Source organism: Lacerta agilis, chromosome 15 (genome assembly GCF_009819535.1).
Source record: "Lacerta agilis isolate rLacAgi1 chromosome 15, rLacAgi1.pri, whole genome shotgun sequence".
Lineage (NCBI taxonomy): Eukaryota > Metazoa > Chordata > Lepidosauria > Squamata > Lacertidae > Lacerta > Lacerta agilis.
In genome coordinates this window covers 22443883-22466149 of record NC_046326.1, presented here as the reverse complement: position 1 = coordinate 22466149, position 22267 = coordinate 22443883, and the positions used below count along the sequence as shown (strand labels likewise).

At 44.0% G+C, this 22267-nt stretch overlaps 1 protein-coding gene and 3 non-coding genes across 4 annotated transcripts; all 4 read left to right on the top strand.

Annotated features, from left to right (window-relative positions):
• The first annotated feature begins 4753 nt into the window (after nt 1–4753).
• On the top strand, nt 4754–11341 carry HSPA8 (heat shock protein family A (Hsp70) member 8). The gene is made up of 9 exons (XM_033171345.1): nt 4754–4905; nt 6764–6973; nt 7717–7922; nt 8013–8165; nt 8266–8821; nt 9137–9339; nt 9775–9973; nt 10200–10432; nt 10972–11341. The coding sequence occupies exons 2-9, from the start codon at nt 6769–6771 to the stop codon at nt 11155–11157; spliced, it is 1941 nt and encodes a 646-aa protein (XP_033027236.1). The 5' UTR covers nt 4754–4905; nt 6764–6768; the 3' UTR covers nt 11158–11341.
• On the top strand, nt 8956–9043 carry LOC117060433. The gene has a single exon (XR_004427991.1). It is a non-coding gene; the product is annotated as a small nucleolar RNA SNORD14 (small nucleolar RNA).
• LOC117060430 lies at nt 9547–9644 on the top strand. The gene has a single exon (XR_004427989.1). It is a non-coding gene; the product is annotated as a small nucleolar RNA SNORD14 (small nucleolar RNA).
• Nucleotides 10646–10743, top strand: LOC117060432. Its single transcript, XR_004427990.1, has one exon. It is a non-coding gene; the product is annotated as a small nucleolar RNA SNORD14 (small nucleolar RNA).
• Nucleotides 11342–22267: the final 10926 nt, after the last annotated feature.

The window sequence follows — 22267 nt, the reverse complement described above, 5'->3', positions numbered from 1 at the left end:
ATGCACATCCTTAACATGAATAAATTAAAATATAAGGTTTATGAACCACTAAACAGTTTTATCACTGCACTGATTTGAATCACCACAGAGAAGATTGCAAGGTGGTCAACAGTTTATGCTTTATTGTAAACTTCATTGTCAAACTTTTAACTAGGAAGCTATTTAGATCACTTTACTCAGGATCTGACCCAAGTACAGAAATGGATTAATGATTTGTATCACAAAAAGGACAGTGAAACTGTGATATGTGGCAGATTTTTTCCCAACACTTTGTTTTTCCTCTGGAAATTTTTTCCACTCCAGAAGCTCAGTAGTAACAATGAGTGGATGCTAACTGCAAATAAAATACTAGGCAAGTTTGGCAATTTCCAAGTTTTGTTTCCTAAATACAAGTAAAATAAACATGCTAAATCAGATCTCTCTCTAGGGCATCAAAATATTTTCCATTGCAAGCTTGAATCCCCACCCCAATTTAAATTATCCCATACAAATTACTCTAATTTACAAAGGAAAATCTACATCACTGTATTTAAATTGCCTAAGTTGTAAATATATGGTACGTGTGTACTTTGAGCCTTCACATGCTATTAAATTTCCAAACAAACACCTGGCATTTCTTTAACGGTGAAGTATAAACTATGGATTCTACTAGTTTAGTGCATCGTCAGTGGCATTATAGGTTAAAATTAACCCAAGTGAATTACACAGGTATTAAGAAGGGAGATAAGATCTAAATAAAGGTGGAATATATTCTTTCAGATCATCAAACATTTCACATTTAAAGAGAATGTTAAGTGCAATGGCTTTTGAAGTGGACATGGTACTAAACACTATTTCATAAGGGAAATCACGCTCATGTTACGAGAAACCAAACTTTATTTTGTAAAATATTCTATTTAAAGTATTTACTGTTATTCTGTATAGCAATTGCTACTTAGTGTGGGTGCATAAATCTTCTCTAGTTTTGTTTTAATTCTTAATTGGTAAACTGAGATTACATCTACCTGCTATTATTGGTGTACTTGTGCTCAGAATGAGCAACACAAAATGAAACGAAACATTTATTATAGATTCCTTTGAATCAACAATTTAGTAAGGTTGTTTTGTTGTTGTTTTTAAATAAAAGAGGCTGCAGTATAAATGCTGTAGTTCAACCAAAACTGGAAAAGTGTCACAATTTTGTTATGTAACTAACTTTATGGTCCAATTAATTATTTCAAACAGCATCAAGGAGAGGGAAAATGAGAGGAACTTCCTCTTACCTACTAAGTGTTTAGAGGAAAGAGATTAGAGAAGGGGATAGTAGTAGGCTTCCATATCCTGGCTAGCAGGAGATCTAGGACTTGGGAGTCTATACTATACATAAACAATGAAGAGTCTGATGGCTTTCTTGTGACCTATGTTTTTTTGCTTATCCCACTTTTAAAAATGCAGTGGGACCTAATGGTCATGAGATGCAAGCCTGTCACATTTCTATGTAAGCAGAGTAAGCTATTCACACTCGCAGTTACTTGTATGGTGCTAATTAGACTAAATTGTATTAGAGCATCAATAGGCCTTATTTCAGAATAAACATAAATTCCAAGAAATCCTACAACAAAATGGAAATTTCAAGCTTTTGAATGCACGTATAACTAGAATCCCCTATGGATTATATAACCAATGGAATCATTCCAGCAACATATCCCAAAAGACCTTATTTGAAGTTATAAATAGATCCGATCAACAATTTAGTCACCCTTCAGAACCAACAACCCTAGCAAGCAGATTTTGACATAAGATAATAGGGACAACCTCAAACAGATTCAGATCCCTCTGACAACCTCAAACAGATTCATCAGTATCAGGGTTAGAGGTGGGAGAAATTTCTTCAACTTCCAAGAGCCTACTTGAAAAAGAAAACTTTTAACAGGCTAATACAAGGAAATCCTAATTTTGCCCCCAAACCAAAGAGATTCTTAATTAGGTAACAATTGGGGGAAAGAGAAATTTGTGTAGGAATAAGTGCCCCCAAATATTGAGATTGATAGGGAAATAAATTGCACGTTTCATTTTTCACCCAAAAGGTGGGCAGTGGAATTTCCACATCAATAGTCAGAGGATAGCAAAAAAAAGGATTTCCTTTCATGTGAGGAATTAATTGGAGCAAGAATTAACCATGGTTTACAATGGCGCAATTCACATGCCACTGTAAACCACAGTTAAAATAAATTCTGGTTTAAATATGAACAAAACTATTTGTGGTTCTTTTGGAGAGGAGGAAATTATGGGCCTGGGTCTGAATTAAGTTAGACCACTTTTTGTTTCCTGGCAGCGTAGCAGGAATGGGGAAGGAAAAGCACTAGCACAATGCACACTCAAATTTAATCCATAGCTTATTTTAACAACTATTTAAAGGGACATGGAAACCAGGTTAATGCAATCAAAAATACTTTTACTCAGAAGCATCCTACTAAATTTAATGGGCTTTACTCCCCAGTAAGTACCGGTATGCTTCTATCTGCCAGCAAGCTTATGTGAAATGGGACTTTCTACACAGGGGACATAGGATGCTGCTGCCTTAAACCATGTCAGACTATAAATCCAACTAACTCATTATTTACACTGTGGCAGCAACTGTTTCAGACAATATTTCCTAATGCTTCCTGAAAATGCCAGGGATTGAAACCAGGACTGTCTGCATGCAAAGCATGTGTTCTACCACCGAGCTTCAACCCTTCCCCTTGCACATTAGGCCTACACCTTTAATCCCAGAACCAAGCATTCCTTGTCAGGGCTAAACCATGAAAAACAGGAGTAATTCATTTGCTTTCTTTTGTGCAACTGTCTGCTGGTCATCAGACATCTAAATTAGAAGAAAGACCTTCCAAAGCCAGAAATACATAACTCTGTGGCAGAATGAAACCAACCACCTTCCATCTCAGCAAAAATGGAACACAACAGGAAGCAAACTTTCAGCTTCTCCTTTATTCTCCAACAGGCTGTGTGGGAAGCAGGATGGAGGAGGGGGAAGAGACCTGGGAGTGGGAGGAACAGCTTGGGGTTGTTGTTTGGTAAACCCTTTGGAGGGTTGTTGTTGTTTAACAATCAATAGGTATGTAAATCATACAAAAAATACAGTAATGAAATCTAACAGCCACAAAGTCTGCAATGATCTCAGGGATTGTGCTTAATAAATCCACCTCTGGAATCTGCACCTGCCAGGTGGGATTCAGAGCAGACCCCTTCCTCCACCCCCGCAACTGCCTTTGATTCCCACTTCAACCACCAGGCAGGTTGGTTTCTCTGCTATGTTCCCAGTGAAGATTTTATTTACACACACCCCACCCTTCCTGATAGTGACAGGTAGGTAGCAGTGTTGGTCTGCCATAGTAAAACAAAAAAACAAAAACAAAAAACCCTTCCAGTAGCACCTTAAAGACCAACTAAGTTTGTTCTTGGTATGAGCTTTCGTGTGCATGCACACTTCTTCCGATACACTGAAACAGAAGTCCTGATAGTGGTTCTTCACTCACCCTTTCTTCCCTGGCTGGGCAGGGGTAGGCAGATACCATTTTGTGGTTCGCCTCAGGTACCAAAATGCACTGGGCCAGCCCTGGCCTTTCCCTGTGGCGCTTATGCAGAGGTTATGCCTGGGGGTGGGGGTGCAATGTGCCCTTGAGCATGTGCAGAATTCTATAAGACAATTTCCTCTCACAGCAGGTCGGCAAAGGGTTAAGGTTAAGGGTATCGGCTTCAGAATGCCCTTCAGAAACTCTCTTATTTCACAACCAGTATGGCGTAGTTGATAAAAAGTGTCACTAGGACCTGGGAGCTCACGGCATGTGACGTTGGAAAGAAGCCAGTTACTGCCTCTAGGCCTAACCTACCTCACAGGGTTGCTGCGGAGATTAAATGAGGGGAAGAACCACGTGCTCCACCTTGGAGAAAAAGGTGGGATATAAATGCAATAAATGAAAATAGTTTTTTTTTAAAAAAGCCACAACAATCCTAAGTGGGCTGAGTCGATTTACTTCCTCTCGAGATAGTTGGGCATTGTCCGCTCCTTGGCGCCCGAGCATGAACCGCCTGTCCCCAACTAACCCCAGCCTTGGCCGTCAGCCAGCGCCCTGCGGCAAAGGGGCCTCGCTAATCCGCCATTTTGTGCCTTCACTTCCAAAAATGCGGCTGCCCTAGTCCCGCCCATTGTCTTCCCGCTCCGTGAGGTAACCAGCGACCCGATTGGCCACTTTCTCACCCCTTCCTCCCGCGCGACCATCTCATTGGTCACTCTCCACGCCCATCCGAAACTTCAGTTTGCGCTCAGCACCCCTTCCCCCTCCCTGTCTCGTTTCTCCGCCCAATCCCTCCCGTCGGGTATTATGTAAATATTGGGGGGGGGGACGACCTAATTCTGCGAGGGATTGGCTCCACCTCAGAAGACAAAAGACAGAAAAAGATCTACGCCTAACAGCTCTCCAGTTATGCAAATAAAGGCGGCCGGGGGAGAAATTTCATTGGCCTAGGTCTACGTCGTGGAGCTCGGACATTTTCTCTTCCTCCCACCCACATACTCTGTCTTGCCGCGCTGCGAGAGATGAAAGTTCTAGAACCAGAAGAAGGAAAGAGAACGAGGAAAGCCGGCCGGCTCCCGTTGACTCACTGGTTTTCCCCGCCCCCTTCGCTTTCATTTGTTGCGTCACATAGGCCTCACGCAATGCCTCTACGGCCATTGGCTGAGGTGGGCGGGGAAGGCGGGCGACCGACGCGGCGGGATTGGCCCGTCAGCCGGAAAGAGGCGTGGCCCTTCTGGAAGGTTCTCCAGTAGTATATAATGACTTGTGGCTGGGCCGGGAAAGCCGCTTTATCTCCAGAGCTACTCGAAGCAGCTACTCGTTTCCTGGTTTTTGAAGGAAAACGAAGCAGGTAATTTCTTTGAAGGGGGGGGGCAGTAATGCAGAGTGGGTGTCTTTATATGCGCTAATCAATGGATAAATTGCAGATGATTCATTGTTTTCTTTTCCTTCTGTGCTTGGGGTGGAGGAGAGTAGAGAATTTGCCAAAGTGAAAAAACCGTGTTGCTCCTTAATTTCTCAGGCTTCCGATTCTTTTTGTCCCATTTCCTTTCAGCTCTACAAAACGCCTTTCAAGCCTCTTTCTCCTCACCGCCCCCCTTTCTCTAGCGTAGAGGTTTCTGCCTGAGTCGGGGGGGAGGGAGGATGAGGGGGGTCATAATGGCGCCTGGAACGTTTTTTTCCTTTACGGAAACGGATAAAAGGAAATAAATTTGAGAGGCTTGGGGAAACGCTTCGTATCAAAGAAGGAAAAGGAGGAAGCGCGCGGGGGAGGGAGGGAGATAATGGTATGCTTCGCCTTTGGAAAAACTAGGCTAAATCTGCTAAGGCGATTAAAATACACGTGGGCGGGCCGCCCTCCTTTAATGAAGCAGCTGCATTGGCCTTTTCTTTGAACGGGGGAGTGAAAAGGAGGGAGGATGAAGGGAGACTCAATTCTGCTACGCATTTGTGCAGTCTATGCCCCGTTAAACCTGGCTATAGGATTGGACGGGCGAGCCCGTTGATTAAATGCGGGGAAATTAGATGGGGGCAACCCCGGTTAAAAACGGGAATAGCATTTCTTTCTCTCCCACCCCCAAGCGTTTATAGACCTCAAGCCGCTAAGCTTGAGAGCCTGTTCTGACCAGTTTTACTTGGATGGGGGGGGGCGGAGATTAACGAAATCGGCGGGGGCGTCTTAATTTCTAGCATATGGAGCGCAGGCGCTAAGCCTTAGAAAATGGGGGCGGTCGTTATTTTTCTGATGACCTTCAAATATCGAGGCGAGGAAATGAGCCGCCGATAGCAAGAATCATTGGATTCTTGCTTTAAAAGCGGAAGTTCTTAAGTTAACTGCTGGCGAAAGGTCTAGTTCCTTTTTAGGGTGAGGAGGAATTTCTTGTCCTCTCCCTTTAATGGTGCAGAAAGCTTACCTAATCGCCCTTCTTTCCTTCCTCCTCTCCCCCTCCCCGCCACGTGCTCAGCAGCGCCCTCGGACGGTTCCGGCCGGCATCTTTGCACGTGGTCTGGTATTGCTCCTCCCATACAACGAGGCCTCATGTTCCAAATGCAGGCCGCGGGGGGGGGGGGAGAGCGGAGATACCCAGAATCCATCGCGCAGCCCCGCCTCCTTCCCGCGCGGTTGGAACGCCCTTAGGGCATGCCGGGAAGAGTAATTCAATCCTTCCGGTGCCCCTCGTGGCTGGAACGTCAGCGCTTTCGCCACGGCCACGTGGTGATTTCTTCAAAGTCGCTCCACCGCCTTCAATCCCCATTCCATTGTCTTTAGGACAGAAGGGTTTTAAGAGGGTTCAGATTTGCGAGTCGGAGCCTGGTCGGATAGGAAAATGGAATGCATAAAAGCATGCATAATTTTGCATCCGGGCAGTGGGGTTCTAAGGAAGAAACGTTTTGGAAAAGAGGCCTAGTCTTGCACAAGTAATGCTTTGATTTCAAGGCAGGGAAAAATTCCAAATGGTTTCAGAGAGTTAATTAGGTAGCTTTATGGCCAAATGGGGATTTAAAAGTATGGTCCTCCTGGCCATTTCTGAAACTTCACTAGGCTGGTTCTAGGATAAATGTTTCACTAAATAGTTCTTAATGGCTTAATGATCGTTCTTAATATGGATCGGCTGATGCAGTTTTTGCTTTGAATATGTTGCTTCCTCATGCTTAAACGTTACAGGTATGAATTGTTCATATCTAATTAAATGTTACTGTGTTCACAGCTACAATGTCTAAGGGACCATCTGTTGGAATTGATCTTGGCACCACCTATTCCTGCGTGGGTGTCTTCCAACATGGCAAGGTGGAAATCATTGCCAATGACCAGGGTAACAGGACCACGCCCAGCTATGTTGCTTTCACTGACACAGAGAGGCTTATTGGTGATGCTGCAAAGAACCAGGTGGCAATGAACCCCACCAACACTGTCTTTGGTAAGGATCATTAAGACTCCCTGGAAGCATTTGTCTTGCACTATGGCCATTTAGATTAAGGCTTGCTTAAGGTGTTCTGTCATACAACTGTGCTGTAACAACAAAATTGGGCAATAACAAAGTACTATAGTAGCAGGGCACAGCTAATGAAATCACTTCCATTTCAAAATCCAGCAGGGTTGAAGTTTCTCAACAGCACTCTTGAGTTATATTTAAAACCACTTCCTTAAGGGAGTCACTTCCCTGACATTGCCACATGCCCCATGAGAAGGCTTTGTATGTCTACCTGGAGTTTTGGCAGTTGCTCTACCTCTGGAAGATTTGGTGTTTTAATGAGTTGTATAAGCCTTGTGGCAACTTAAAGGCCAACAAGTTTGTTGCAGCATCAGCTTTTATGGATCTGTTTAGCTTAATTCTTAGTAGGCAGAGACAAGTACATAAACATACATGTACTTTTATATGTGGGTGTATAAAATACATTAGTAGAATGTATAATTTTACAACTCGTACATACATTTTATTTTGTGTACAAATTCAATTATCAATAAATTCAGCCTTTTTCCATTAAGCTGCAGCATTTTCTGCTCAGTGCAGAATTAAATCTGAAAGACCCTGTTTTGCTGCATTCAAGTTATCATAGCTACTTTGTTGGAAAGTGTTCAGAGTAGAAAATGCAGTGTGCCATTATTAAAATGATGAAGTCACCAGTGAAGCATTACTAACAAGTAACTAAAATCTTATAGATGCAAAGCGTCTGATCGGCCGTAGATTTGATGATGCTGTTGTCCAGTCTGATATGAAGCACTGGCCTTTCACTGTGGTGAATGATGCTGGCAGACCAAAAGTCCAAGTGGAGTACAAAGCAGAAACAAAGAGCTTTTATCCGGAGGAAATCTCTTCCATGGTGCTAACGAAGATGAAGGAAATTGCAGAGGCATACTTGGGAAAGGTGAGGCCTTTAAATGATATCATTGCGATTGCAGATTGTATGCTGTATTACTTCCATACTTTAACACAAGTTTCTTTTTACCTTTTGCAGACTGTTACAAATGCTGTCGTCACAGTCCCAGCTTACTTTAATGACTCCCAACGCCAGGCTACGAAAGATGCCGGAACCATTGCAGGTCTCAATGTGCTCCGAATCATCAATGAGCCAACTGCAGCTGCTATTGCTTATGGCTTGGACAAAAAAGTGAGTGTTGAAAGGCATCCCAGTCCATGGTGAGGAATATCTGGGTATTACTAATTTGTCTTCATTTCCACTTACATGTTCCTTTTATCATGTATCCTAGGTCGGTGCCGAGAGAAACGTGTTGATCTTCGACCTTGGTGGTGGCACCTTTGATGTCTCTATCCTCACCATTGAGGATGGCATCTTTGAAGTAAAGTCAACTGCAGGTGACACCCACTTGGGCGGGGAAGACTTTGACAACAGAATGGTCAACCATTTCATTGCTGAATTCAAGCGCAAACACAAGAAGGACATCAGTGAAAACAAGCGAGCTGTTAGAAGACTCCGCACCGCCTGTGAGCGTGCAAAGCGTACTCTCTCCTCCAGCACTCAGGCCAGTATTGAAATAGATTCCCTGTATGAGGGTATTGACTTCTACACCTCAATTACCAGAGCTCGCTTTGAGGAGCTGAATGCTGACTTGTTCCGTGGCACTCTTGACCCTGTGGAGAAAGCCTTGCGGGATGCCAAGCTAGATAAATCTCAGGTGCATGATATTGTACTTGTTGGTGGCTCCACTCGCATCCCCAAGATCCAGAAACTCCTTCAGGATTTCTTCAACGGCAAGGAGCTGAACAAGAGCATCAACCCTGATGAAGCTGTGGCTTATGGTGCAGGTCAGTACTAAGAGCTACTTATTGTCTGAAAGCTTATCAGCAATGCATCCTTGCAGTTACACCAAGACACCTGTAGATTAAACGTGTTACACTCAAACCAAGAATCCAGAATCCTTCCTGTAAACTTTTATTTCTTGCACTGATGACTGGTTCCAAATCCATTCGCGGTTTCCACCAGAAGCTGATAATGATGGTCCAAACCTTCCTTGGATGTCTGAGCGAGTAGAATTATTTCTGGGTAGTAAAGGGGCACAGTGTGTACTTTGGTTTATGCATAACCTATTCTCTCTCTCTTCCCCCCCCCCCCCATTACAGCTGTTCAAGCTGCAATCTTGTCTGGGGACAAGTCTGAAAACGTGCAAGACCTGCTGTTGCTGGATGTCACTCCCCTGTCGCTGGGTATTGAAACAGCTGGTGGTGTCATGACTGTCTTGATTAAAAGAAACACCACAATCCCCACAAAACAGACTCAGACCTTCACCACGTACTCTGATAACCAGCCAGGTGTGCTGATTCAGGTATGGTAAAAATTTGCATAGGCGTTTGGCTAAAAATACTGCCATTTAATCTAGGACTAGCTGAAATGGTGCTCTCCAGATGTGCTGAAATTCTGGGCTAACATGACATTTGACAGGGTTGGTTTTAGTTTATGGGAGTATCAACTTCTGGAGGATATCACATGAATTATTTACTTGGTTGTGTAAGGATAGCAGGCTGGTGTCTGGTTGCAATGATGAAAGAGATTCCAAAACCATTCGTAGTTTCCACCAGAGGTTGAAAGACCTATGTTGGCTTAAAGTACCTTCCTTGGATGTCTGAGCGACCAACTGACTCATAACTGCTTAGTTTCCTATTAAAGAAAAGTTAATTTTTAAATGCATTCTAAACCTATAAATAGAGCCTTTACACTTGTGAAAGATGCTGGTTATAGACACATCCTATTGTCGTTATAGGTTTATGAGGGTGAGAGAGCAATGACAAAAGACAATAACTTGCTGGGCAAGTTTGAATTAACTGGCATTCCTCCAGCTCCAAGGGGTGTACCTCAAATTGAAGTAACATTTGACATTGATGCCAATGGTATCCTCAACGTGTCGGCTGTGGATAAGAGCACTGGCAAAGAGAACAAGATCACAATAACCAATGACAAAGGTAAGTTACTGGGATGGAAATAAGTTTATGAAATGGAAGCAGGTAACGTGGTATAGATTAGCCAAAGCTAATCGGGCTTCCCACTGGCATCAGTAGGCTCCCTTGAATAAGGTGGTAATCCAGATGCCAGGGGCCCTTTGCCTTTTTAAAGAAAACTTGGGCAGCAAATAGTGGTTTGACTGCCAAACCACAAAATGTAACACAAGATTTATTTTATTCTTCAAAGGCCGCCTCAGTAAGGAAGACATTGAACGCATGGTCCAGGAAGCTGAGAAATACAAAGCTGAAGATGAAAAGCAGCGTGACAAGGTGTCATCCAAGAACTCCCTAGAATCTTATGCTTTCAATATGAAAGCTACTGTGGAAGATGAGAAACTTCAAGGCAAAATTAGTGATGAAGACAAGCAGAAGATCATGGACAAGTGTAATGAGATCATCAACTGGCTGGATAAAAATCAGGTTTGTAGCTCCGCCCCAACCCAGATATATAAAGGAAGTGGTTTTTACAATTCAAGCCTCAAATAGTGCTGGCAGAAAGCATTTAAACACTTTGTCCTCAAAGCTGTTCTGTGTGGCAGAAGGTAGCCTACACTTAAAAAGCTAGCAAGTGCCTAGGGTGGCAGTGGGTCTGTCCTTGACTTCTAAAAAAAGAGTGGAGTAGTAGCCAGTGGTTTGCAATGATGAAAGAGATTCCAAAACCATTCGTAGTTTCCACCAGAGGTTGAAAGACCTGTGTTGGCTCAAAGTACCTTCCTTGGATGTCTGAGCGACCACTTGGTAATACATCTCTTGGTTGGGCATTGCAATCCCCAATTGCCCAGTAAAGACGCTTTATGCAAAACTAGGCAAAGTTCACCTAGAATGGCTTGTATATATCTTAAGATGTGATACAGTTCAGGAGTGCTGGTGTTTAGTTTGGGTTTAGCCAAGCTTTCTTCCTTTGTATGACTGTACAGAGAAAGAACTAACACTGATGCTTTCTTCCTGTATATTTTTAGACTGCTGAGAAGGAAGAATTTGAGCACCAACAGAAGGAGCTGGAAAAGGTTTGCAATCCCATCATAACCAAGCTGTACCAGAGTGCAGGTGGGATGCCCGGAGGCATGCCTGGTGGCTTCCCTGGTGGTGGAGCACCCCCCTCCGGAGGAGCATCTTCTGGACCAACCATTGAGGAGGTGGATTAAAGCTCTAGAGGACATTTCTGTGGACCACCTTCAGAACTGAAGGACTCAAATTACAAAGGGCATTCTTCATACTTTGAACATGTGCATAGGGAGGGGAAGGCAAACACTGCACTTTACCAGTACTGTATAAAAGTAGAGATGCAACTTGGAGTCCCAATAAACTTATTTAATTGGCAACATGAAAGATTTACTTGTGGTGCTTCCTTAGTAGGCAATGTAAATAATCTTAACATCTGCTATCCTTATTGAGCCAAGTAGCAGGTGGCATACAACTGAACATCTGGCCGCCTGTGGTTTAAAATGTTAACAGATAAGAAGCTGGTTTTGAATTCTTAACAATTCTAAAGTTAGCATGCCAGAACCTGGCAAGAGAAACATGGTGGTAATAAAATGTTGGGTCTTCGTATTCGCACCAGCAATAAGTGAAGGTCCCAGAGACAGGAAGGAATTTTGTTGGTAGCAATTTTTTATGAGTATGCATATTGATGGGAAAGGTTATAAGAAATAATTTAACAAAAGTTACGTAGCAGTAACCTTCAACTCAGTACAGCATTGAAAACATCAACTAAATCTTGCTTTGCAGACGCATTGTGATGTTCTAGTGTGCCAGGAAAGACTAAGAAACTTTCCTGCATAAGAGCAAGGCATCAACATTCATATTTAGCTACTTTACATGAATGTTCCTGGTGCTGTTTCCAAATTTCCGCTAAACAGAATCCTTGTTATAAGGTCGTATTTGTAGGTCTGGAAGAATGCCAAATTGTTCCACAGTAAGCATAGATCTGAAGTTGGAACTTTAGAATTCAAGGCTATTCGCTGCTTTTGCATAGTTCCTATATTATCTGACATGACAAGGGAGGAGGGGAGGCTTGCTTTGCCTAAAACCCTGCAAGCTCCCACAAACTGGTTATTACAGCCTCGCCCCAGGTTTGTAATACTGTGGGTTTCAAAACTTCTGGAGCCTCCTGTCAAACACTAATCCACTGGGCTGGGAGGCATAATATGATTGCTACACAACAGTACACATGCGTAGGTTTATTTTGCATACCTTTCTAACACTACAGTCATACCTCGGTTATGATAGCTGCAGGTTGCGTTTTTTCACGTTGCGAACCCGGCAAACCCGGAAGTGTTTACTTCTGGGTTTCGCCGCACACGCAGAAGCAGTCTGCACATATCGCTTGGGTAGCAGACTTCAGGGTGCAAACTGCATCCCAGAATGGATCGTGTCCGCAACCCAAGGTACCACTAGTTAAATGGAGTTGGGGGGGGGGAGCACTAACTTACAATGTATCTTGATTTCCCAAAATCTTTTATAATGTATCTTAAGTACTTCGGTGAATAGCAACATAACACTTAACATGCTTCAAATGCATATGAAATACATTACCAGAGGGCTAAATACTGTATTAACTAGCCAGAACCTTAAAACCAGCAATTCCCACCCCAATGCAAATTTGCTTTCTAAAATGTTTTGTACCTGTTCTTTCCGTCCCAAGGTTTGATTGGGGGGGGGGAGGAGAACCTGTATGAACCACAATAAGGGAGTGAGGATCTGAACCTAGATGAAGCCATAGAAGGGCAGCCCCCTAAAAATTAGTCCTCCATATTTATTTCAGAGAAGTGACAATGAAGCATCATACAAAATGGAAGTTGCCTGCAAGTTTCATGAGTTTGAAAGATCTGCTCTTGGGATGCATTCAAAAGGAAGTTAACCTTTTTGTCACAAGGCTTACATTCTACAAGTATTCTAGCAGGGTTTTTTTTTAAAAAAAATACACTTAATTGTGCTAGTTCAGTTAATCGGGCACCCATGTTTTCGTACTGAAGCCAGATACGGTTGGTGAAGTCCCCCCCCCCTCTTTTTTTGTAGGGGGAGATGGAGCAGTTTGCGGGAGGAAGGAGGGAAGGTCCCTGCACTCTAGGTGCAACCTGAAACAGCAGCTAGTAGAGCATATTAATGAATTTTAAGTTTGCTGTATCCAATTCTCTATTAAGATGGTGACTAACTGCAGAGTTTGAATATGGTTAGGATTAATGCTGTAAATCCCACTGAACTCTGTAGGGCCTACTCTCAATTGCATTTAGGTAGTCTTTGTGGCTTTGATCAGGGCAGCCTCTGGCCCCCATCTCAGTCCCATTTTCCTTAACATCCATGTTGATAAAGGTGCTGCTTTGACCAGTAAAACAACAGATCTGCTTCAAACAGTCTAAATCTGTTTACCTCTGAATTGTCAACACCCAACTAGCAGTGTTGCTCCAGGGTTTCATACAAAAGCTCTTTTCCTATCTCTTAATTGAAACCCGAACCTCATACCTTCTGCATAGAAGCATGTCCTTTCCCTAGGGAGTTGAGCCTTCCAAAGAGGAAGTGGTGTTAGTTTTGGGGGAGAGTTCCAGAATTTGCAGTTGTGTAATATCTTCTAGTGCCAGTGTTGTCTACTGGTTAGAGCAGTGTTTCCCAAACTTTGTGGTCTCCAGCTGTTTTGGGACTACCAATTCCTATCATCCCTTGGCTAGCAGAACCAGTGGTCAAGGATGATGGGAATTGTACTCCAAAAACAACCGGAAACCCAGGTTTGGGAAACACTGGGTTAGTGTGTCATACTAGGAATTGGGGGACCAGTGTTCTAATCTCCACTCAGCCATGAAGCTCACTTGGTGACCTTGGATCAGCCATGACGGCTGTTGTGGGGATTAAATGGGGGGGGGAGCTCCTTGGAGAAAAGGGTGGGATAAATAAATATAAGACTAATAAAGCTTTAGAGCTCCCAAAATTATTTAAGCAAGGACACTTACCTCTCACATGCATAGCTGCCCCATTTAATTGCTTGCTTGCCCAGTGAGCTCCCAAAATTTGTGGCCTGAAGTGGCAGGCCTGGTTTTAGACCTTTTTTGAAGTGGTATACTTAAATGCCAAAATTCTTGTTCTGTCCACCAGATGTCAGCAGTCACTAATTTATAAAAGCTGTGTGTTGAGTTGGATGTGGAGCTCTGCTAGTTTTGTTTTTCGGTCTTCCTGGATGAGTTTGAATGTCAAGAGAGCACGGGAGACAGCCACACAGCAGTTGCACTTCAGAGCATGAATTTCTCTCATCACGTGCATATTCGGGTGAGGTGCCCCAAGCAATGCACCCCCAGTTGGCAGAAGCGTCCCAAATCAATATACCTGCACGGATTCTAAAAGAAGTTCGCAAAGGTTGAATGCAATTGACTCAGCGATGAAAGGTCTACAAGGAAATTTTAGCATACTTGGAAGTGGGGCATGAAGCTCACTGGGTGATCCTGGGCCAATCACTGCCTTTCAGCCTAACCTACCTCGCAGGGGTGTTGTGGGAAATTAAATGAGGAGGAAAACCACATACACCACTTTGAGCTCCTTGGAGAAAAAGATGGAATATATCTACAATATGTTAAGAAACCCGAAGCATTTTTGTTAGGTATTGTAGGTACAGACATTGAAAAAAAGGACATTAGACTTTTCCAATACGCAACGGCGGCAGCTAGAATTCTTCTAGCACAAAAATGGAAACAAGAAGAATTACCGACGAAAGAGGAATGGACAGTGAAATTGACTGAATACGCAGAAATGGACAAACTAACGGGAAGAATCCGAGAGCAGCGGGACCAGAAATTCATCAAAGACTGGTTAAAGTTTACGAACTATTTGAAAGACAATTTACATTTGAATACGTTAATAGGATTTCAAGAAGTTTTGTAGTGAATGTGTAGAACTATTATTGTAAGTAGGATAGTAAAGTAAGGGAAATTCTTTTTTTTGAAAATGTAAGCAATGGTTGATTAAAGAAGTATAATATCAAGTTAAAAATTAGAAAACCACTTGAAGGGACTGACGGAAGTCACGGCTTGGTAGCCAAATGGAAAATATATGAAAATGTTTGTTAAGGATTTTTGTAGTATTTTAGTGTAAAAATAATAAAAATTATATATTAGGAATATATCTACAATAAATGGCATATATATATTTTTCTCCAAAGAGCTCATGGGATTTGAACCTTGGTCTCTCCCAGGTCCAAGTCAGGCACTATAACCACTACACCACACTGCCTTTGCTGCTGCATGAAGTGTGGAAAGGCCTGGCGCAGTATATACGCCCTTCACCAGAACCAGCTGGTTATCTCTCTCCCTAGCCTGTCTTTATATCATCAACTTCGGTTCCTGCCTGATTAAAAGAGGGCAGAAAGCTAATTCCTTGCTTATTGGAGGGTCGAGAAGCTATCTCATCACATCTGACTGGAAAGTCTCATAGACTTTAACTCCTGTCTCAGCCGTCTCTGCATTGGTTTCCCTTTCAGGAGGATAATTCCCAGCCAGGCGCCTTGAGGACCGAGCCGCCTGTTTGATCTGAAGCTATTTAGGCCCCTTTAGTTGCGTCATAATCTTCACGAAACTTGGAACAATGCGCAAACTGAGCCTGGCTCCTTCCTTTTGTGTTTTGCAACCACTTTGGAGCAGCCGCTAGATCTCTCTCCCCCCCCCCTTTCCTCCCATCCCTATATTGGGATTATGGCCATTAATTTTAGATTACAGGCGCAACAGCATCCAACTGGAGAGGACAAAAGGCGAGAGGAAAATAACATCTTAGATTGGGCCTGACTGCTGACTAATTAATGTGCATGGGCAATCATCACATATACTAAAAGCGACCTCTGTTGCTGATCCTTCTGCAGTCAAAACACCATCCATACGTGACAGACTTTGGGGGGGGGGGATTTGGAGAAGTGCAAAAGAACTTTTGAGGGGGAAACCCTCAGTTGTGGTGAGGGAAACGCCCAATAAGCTGAGAAGGTTGCAATTATCCAGGGCCGAGGGCCTTCTGTCAGTTCCCTCACTGAGAGAAGCAAAGCTGCAGGGAACCAGGCAGAGGGCCTTCTCGGTAGTGGCGCCTGCCCTGTGGAACGCCCTCCCATCAGAGGTCAAGGGAATAAACAACTACCTGACATTCAGAAAATACCTGAAGGCAGCCCTGTTTAGGGAAGTTTTTAATCCGTCATATTTTAAATGTATTTTAATATTTGATGGAAGCCGCCCAGAGTGGCTGGGGAGACCAGATGGGCGGGGTACAAATAATTTTTTATTATTATTGTTATTGTTATTGTTATTATTATTGAATTGCAGAATTGCAAGGGACCCCAACAGTCATCTAGACCAAACCCCTATAATGCAGGAATTTGTTGAGCAGGGGGTGAAATAAAATATCCTAGAGAAGGACACGGCTGGATGAAACTTTAAACAGAGCAATCTGAACTGCAGTTTTATTGCAAGTTGTCTTGTACAGGCAAAGACCAAGCAATGTAAGGAGCACAACTGGATCTGGCCAAAGGCCCGTCTAGTCCTGCATCCTGTCCTCACAGTTGCAGGGAGCCCACAAGCAATAGTTGGTGGCAACAGCGCTCTCCCCACTTGCGATTCCCTGCAACACGTATTCAGAGACATATGGCTTCCACAACGGAGGCACAACATCGCCATCGCGGCTTCTAGCCTTTGATAGCCCTGTCTCCCCCATCCATCTGTCTAAACCTCTTTCAAAGTCCTCCCAAGTTGGTAGTCGTCTTGCAGCGGTGAATTCCATAGGTTAACTCTGCACTATGTCCTCAGAGCTGAGTTGCTCCATCCCCTCGGTACCTCAGTTGTGCCAACGCAGTGACCTTGCTTCCCTTCCCTCCTCTGCTTTGTTGCCAGGTGTCAGTTAACAGAGGGAAGAGCCTGGCTTCTCAGCTTGGTAGGTGATTGTTTTGAGTTGCTTCTCTTCCACCCTGTGTTGCAGCCCTGGTGTACTGGCTGCTACCGGGAGACAGTTGGGAGGATATAAATGACATGGCAAATAATCATGTACCCTGCCTTGAGCTCCTTAGAAGAAAGGTGAATAAAATAAAATGGACTGTCCATGATGCATAGGGACAAATGCAAAATATGTCCCTTGGGAACTTTCTCATACAATTTCTAATTGCAGTCCCTCCCCCTCCCCGTTCATTTATCGGGGAATGAATTAGATGCTTAATGCAGTCAATACCTACCTTCTTGCCCCATCAGATCAGAAGAAATATCCTTGCTATGTATTGCTTTTTCTTTTCTTTTACTAATATGAGATGAGCGGGGTAGGCAGCACAGGTAAATATTTTTTCTACTGTGATTCCTAAACTTTGGAACTCCCTGCCCTTGGAGAGCCACCAAGCTATTTCTTGGCTGCCTTCACTGGCAGTGAAAACATCCTAACCGATGGGCTATTGCCATTGCTGCATTTCAGCACCCCAAAGGACTTACCCATTTCACTTCAATGGGAGGAAGAGCTGTTATTTGTGCATGCGTCATGGGATGTGACTAGTCTGCTGAAGTGCACTATGCTTGAGCGCACTCGAGTATACTTTGAGTTCTGAAAGGTAGTATGTGTGTGTGTGTGTGTGCGTGCGTGCACAAATTTGAACTCAGACATCTCTAGTTCTGTTCCAACATTCTGACCACCATGACCCCACGCTTCCTCTGGCTTCTGGTCCCGATTGTTAATACACCTCTGTCCTGATAACCACTACATCACATGGGCTTTGTTCAGATGAAGTGTGTGTGTTTCTACAAAGAAGAAAATGCAGCATACCAATCAGAAAATTAAAAGAATATGTACCGGTAAGTACTCCTTAAGGAGGGCCTGTTGAGGGAAAAGTTATGACGAGCCACTTGCTGTGAGTGGAAGTCAGCAGACAATGGAAGGCAACACGTAGACGTGGTTGTATTATATTTATGTATAGGCGGGTCATCGTTGTTGTTATTTTTGTAGTCGTGCTGAGGAAGATTATTTCGAAACAGTGTGATTATCCGGATCACTGTCCTGTCCTGCACGCTACCACCTTGGCACCACTCCACGTGTATCTACGTGCATCTGAAGACTGATTTATTTATCGACAGACGAATATTGTCTTGGTGGCTACTTAAAGACTTACATTACTTTCAGAGACTTTTGTGTTATGTATCATGTTTACAAGAGTGTACATTTTGGCCTCGAATTATGTTATGTTTGTTGCGTTTGAAGAATTAGTGCCTTTACTATTTATTGGTCTACGTGTTGCCTGCTGATCTACTGTTTGCAACACAGGGGTTATTTGTTAGTAAAGAAGGCTGATCGCCGAAGAATTTATGTTTTTGAATTATGGTGCTGGAGGAGACTCTTGAGAGTCCCATGGACTGCAAGAAGATCAAACCTATCCATTCTCAAAGAAATCAGCCCTGAGTGCTCACTAGAAGGACAGATCCTGAAGTTGAGGCTCCAGTACTTTGGCCACCTCATGAGAAGAGAAGACACCCTAGAAAAGACCCTGATGTTGGGAAAGATGGAGGGCACAAGGAGAAGGGGACGACAGAGGGTGAGATGGTTGAATAGTGTTCTCGAAGCTACTAACATGAGTTTGGCCAAACTGCGAGAGGCAGTGAAGGATAGGCGTGCCTGGCTTGCTCTGGTCCATGGGGTCACAAAGAGTCGGACACGACTGAACGACTGAACAACAACAAACTTGTGAGTGGAAGTCAGACAATGCAAAACACAACGCACACATATACACATATTCAGTAAGGCTGACTCTGGTTCCCCAAATACAGTTTGGTCTCTGTGAAATGGCACAAGAACCACCAGGCCTGCTGGGATCATTTCCCATGTTCAGTGAAATACCGGTACTTTCCTTTCCCTTTTTTCTTCATCCAGTATCAATGAGTTCCTCTGGGGTGTGGGCTACCTTGCTGGAAGGGGAGAAGGCAAACCGGTGGTTGGAAGAAATGGATGCTTCAGAGCTCCCCATCCACGGCCAAGAGGCAAACTATTTCTTGAAAGCAAAACAGCCGATGGGAGAATGCATATAAATGTACTGTATATAAAGTAATTGATTCTAAAATGAAACACCTGTAAGGAAAAACCCTGAGATACCCAGGCAAATTGCACGCTAGCTGCCATTTCATATAAAATAGCGTTGAGATGTTTGTACTAACTCTATTCCCCCCCTGCTTTAAAAAAGGGTGGAAAAAAGACCCTGACAGATCAACTTTTCCCTACTCTTGAGAGAGGGAAGAGGTTGCTTTCGAATTTCTGCTGCTTAAGTATGATTTATTAATAACAAGCCCTTTAATTAGCAGACAAATGGGTTCTAAGAAGGCAAAGGGGGGGGGGAAATATGTTCCTCGCTTTCCTTGTCCGCGCTTATTCCTGATTGATTTCCCAACAATACCTAATTCTATTATTCAAAGTGATTTCCCTGCGGGCGGCAGTTTATTTCTGTCATCAAATATCTGATGAAATCTTTAGGCATGAAATATTACGCCCAGTAGCAACAAATCGCATATCGTGCTAACAAGTCACAAGCTACCCGGAGTTGGCGTTAGAGTGTAATTTGAAAGCGAGTGAAGTGATAATGCCATGTGCACTGCTTTTGTGAGCATGCATTAATGTGTCTTTGACTCGGCTGCCCATTGACAGCAAATTGACTTCTGCTAATAGAGTGCAGGAGGGGACAAGGCACTTGGAGGGGAGGGCCTGGAGCGGGGGTGGATTGATGCAGCAAATAAAGAATATTGACCGGCAAACCGCAGTGCCTTGGTAGCCTTTAATCTACGATTGCCCTTGATGGGAATGTTTTAATGCAACTTTAGCATCAATTGCATTTGCAGGCCGATGGCCTGCCTGCTGGGTAGCGCTGGGCAAACGGCAGAGCTCGGAGTGTGTGGCTGCTTCAGAGCTCATGGCTATCGATCGCTCGGGGCTCAGGAGCCTGAGTTATAATTATTTCATTAAGCTGCTTAATGGTTATCAAATATGAACCCTTCCATAGCTCTGTTGAGGAAACGTAGGAAGTTGAAGTTCCCTCACTAATTCAGGGGGATCTGCAAAACCAAAAGTGCTGTATTCTCTTCCCATCACACCCAATAACATACCGGTACTGGAATCATCATGCCAGTCCGTTTCCCCATCATTGCCTCTTTGGCTTCATGTATCAGTGTAAAATTCTGGCCTATAAAAAGGACAACCAATAGGATTCAGTGGGAGCCTTCTGTGCACTCCCTGTGGAACAGCCCTCCCTTCAGATATCAAGGTGATAAAGAACTACAGTACATAACTTTTAGAAGACGTCTGAAGGCAGCCCTGTATCGGGAACTTTTTAATGTTTGATGTTTTACTATGTTTTTATATATGCTGTAAGCTGCCCAGAGTGGCTGGGGAAACCCAGCTAGATGGGTGGGGTATAAATATTATTATTATTATTATTATTATTATTATTATTATTATTTTATTTATTAGCCTACGGAAAACTTTTCTATAATGGTTAATTCATGCCTGTTCTTAATTTTTAAATGGTTTATATTATATGTTTTTATTGCTGAAAACCACCTATTAGGACACAGCCGTATACAAATATTTTTATAAATACAATATTCATTTAGGACTCAGTGGAGCTAAGGGTTTTTTCCTCCCACTATCAGGTGTTAAAATTACAGCTACAATGCCAGAAAGAGATCTGTTTATTACCATTTTTGAGAATTGTCACAGTGCTTCTCTTGTTTATGTTTTGAGTTTCCCACTGATGTGCTACATATTGTACTTTTTGTATGTATCTTATGGATTTGGGGTCCCACTGTTTACTTTCATTTATGTCTATGCGTGTGCATTGCACGTGAACCCACTGAGACTTGCACTTCATGCATTCGATAAAATGGGTCTAGTCCAGGGGTTCCCAAACCTTTTCTCCCACAGACCCCTCGAAAACTACTGAAGCCACTTCCGCCTATCGGCAGGAGGTGGCGTTGCGGGCATCACGACCCGAGCATGCGTACAGGGGCTGAGGTTCAGCCCCTGTGCAGTTGGTAGATTCCCCATGCCCTTACCCGATGGCTGACCAATCCGGTCAGCTAAGGGGAGGGGCCAACAGTCCCTTTAAACTGAGGTGGCGGGAATACTTCCCCCTCTCTTCTTCCTGCTCCCAGCTGCATCGGTTCTTTCCTGCTCAGCTGCATCGGTTCTTTGCTCTTTATTTTCCTCGCTTTTTATTTTGGAGCGCTTTGCCTTCCTTTGATTCTGCTCAGTCCTTTACCTCTTTGGTGGCTGCAGCCCACGTAGCGATCGGGAGCGCTGCAGCGCTGCTGCGCTCGTCGCCAAGGTGAGCCCCGCGCAATCTACCGCTACAGCTGATCGAGCCAGGGAAACCCCAGCCCGCTCTCCAGCTGATCGAAAAGGGAAATCCCGGCCGCGCTACAGCTGATCGAGCCAGGGAAACCCCAGCCCGATCTCCAGCTGATCGCGGACGAAAGCGGGAGCACCAGCGACGAGCGAAGCGGTTTCTTAAAGGAAAAAACGACCGGACGACCCCAGCGCCTTGCCGAGCCTCTGATCTGCTGTGCTGAGCCGTGCTGACCCTTTCAGTTCCGCGATAGAAAGGAGCGACGGTTTGTGAGCTGCTCCAGCGCTCGCGTCAGGTTTGAGGGGCCGGGAGCAAGAGGGGAGAGTGGGTGATTTTGGTTGGTTCTTCGCCTGTATTGTCGGCGGCCAGAGGGGAGAGTCTTTATTGTGTGTTTTTAACTGTGGTACCGATCACCGATTATTGGGGTTTAATTTGCTCTTTGTGAAAGAAAAAAAATTGGGCGCAGGGTCTGTGAAGCGTTATAAAAAAAAAAATAAGTCTGTGCTGCAGCGTTGGGCGACTCGATTGGTTCCTGGGGGGTCTTTGGTCCTTGCTGGGGGCGAAGGTAAAGTCTGCCAACCCCCTTCTTACACGTGCTCCTTTATTTGCTGCTGCAAGCTTTAAGAGCGTCTGTTCCTTTATTTGCTGCCGCAAGCCTAAGAGCGTCTGTATTGGTGTAGGGCGATTCCACTCCCGATAAGGGGGAGGGGCCTTCATTCAGGCGGCCAGCTGCCGTTTACGCCGTGTGGGATAATTAATTTAGTAGGGTTGCCTTGTTAAACTTATTGTTTTTCTTCCCGGTGCAAATCTTCCTCATTGTTATTCATCGCCATTTTGAGAGTGGCTGCATGTATATTACTGCGGCCATTTTGAGCGTGGTCACGTGTTTGACTAGGGTAGTCTCTTCACGGCAGCCATTTTGAGAGTGGCCACGTGAG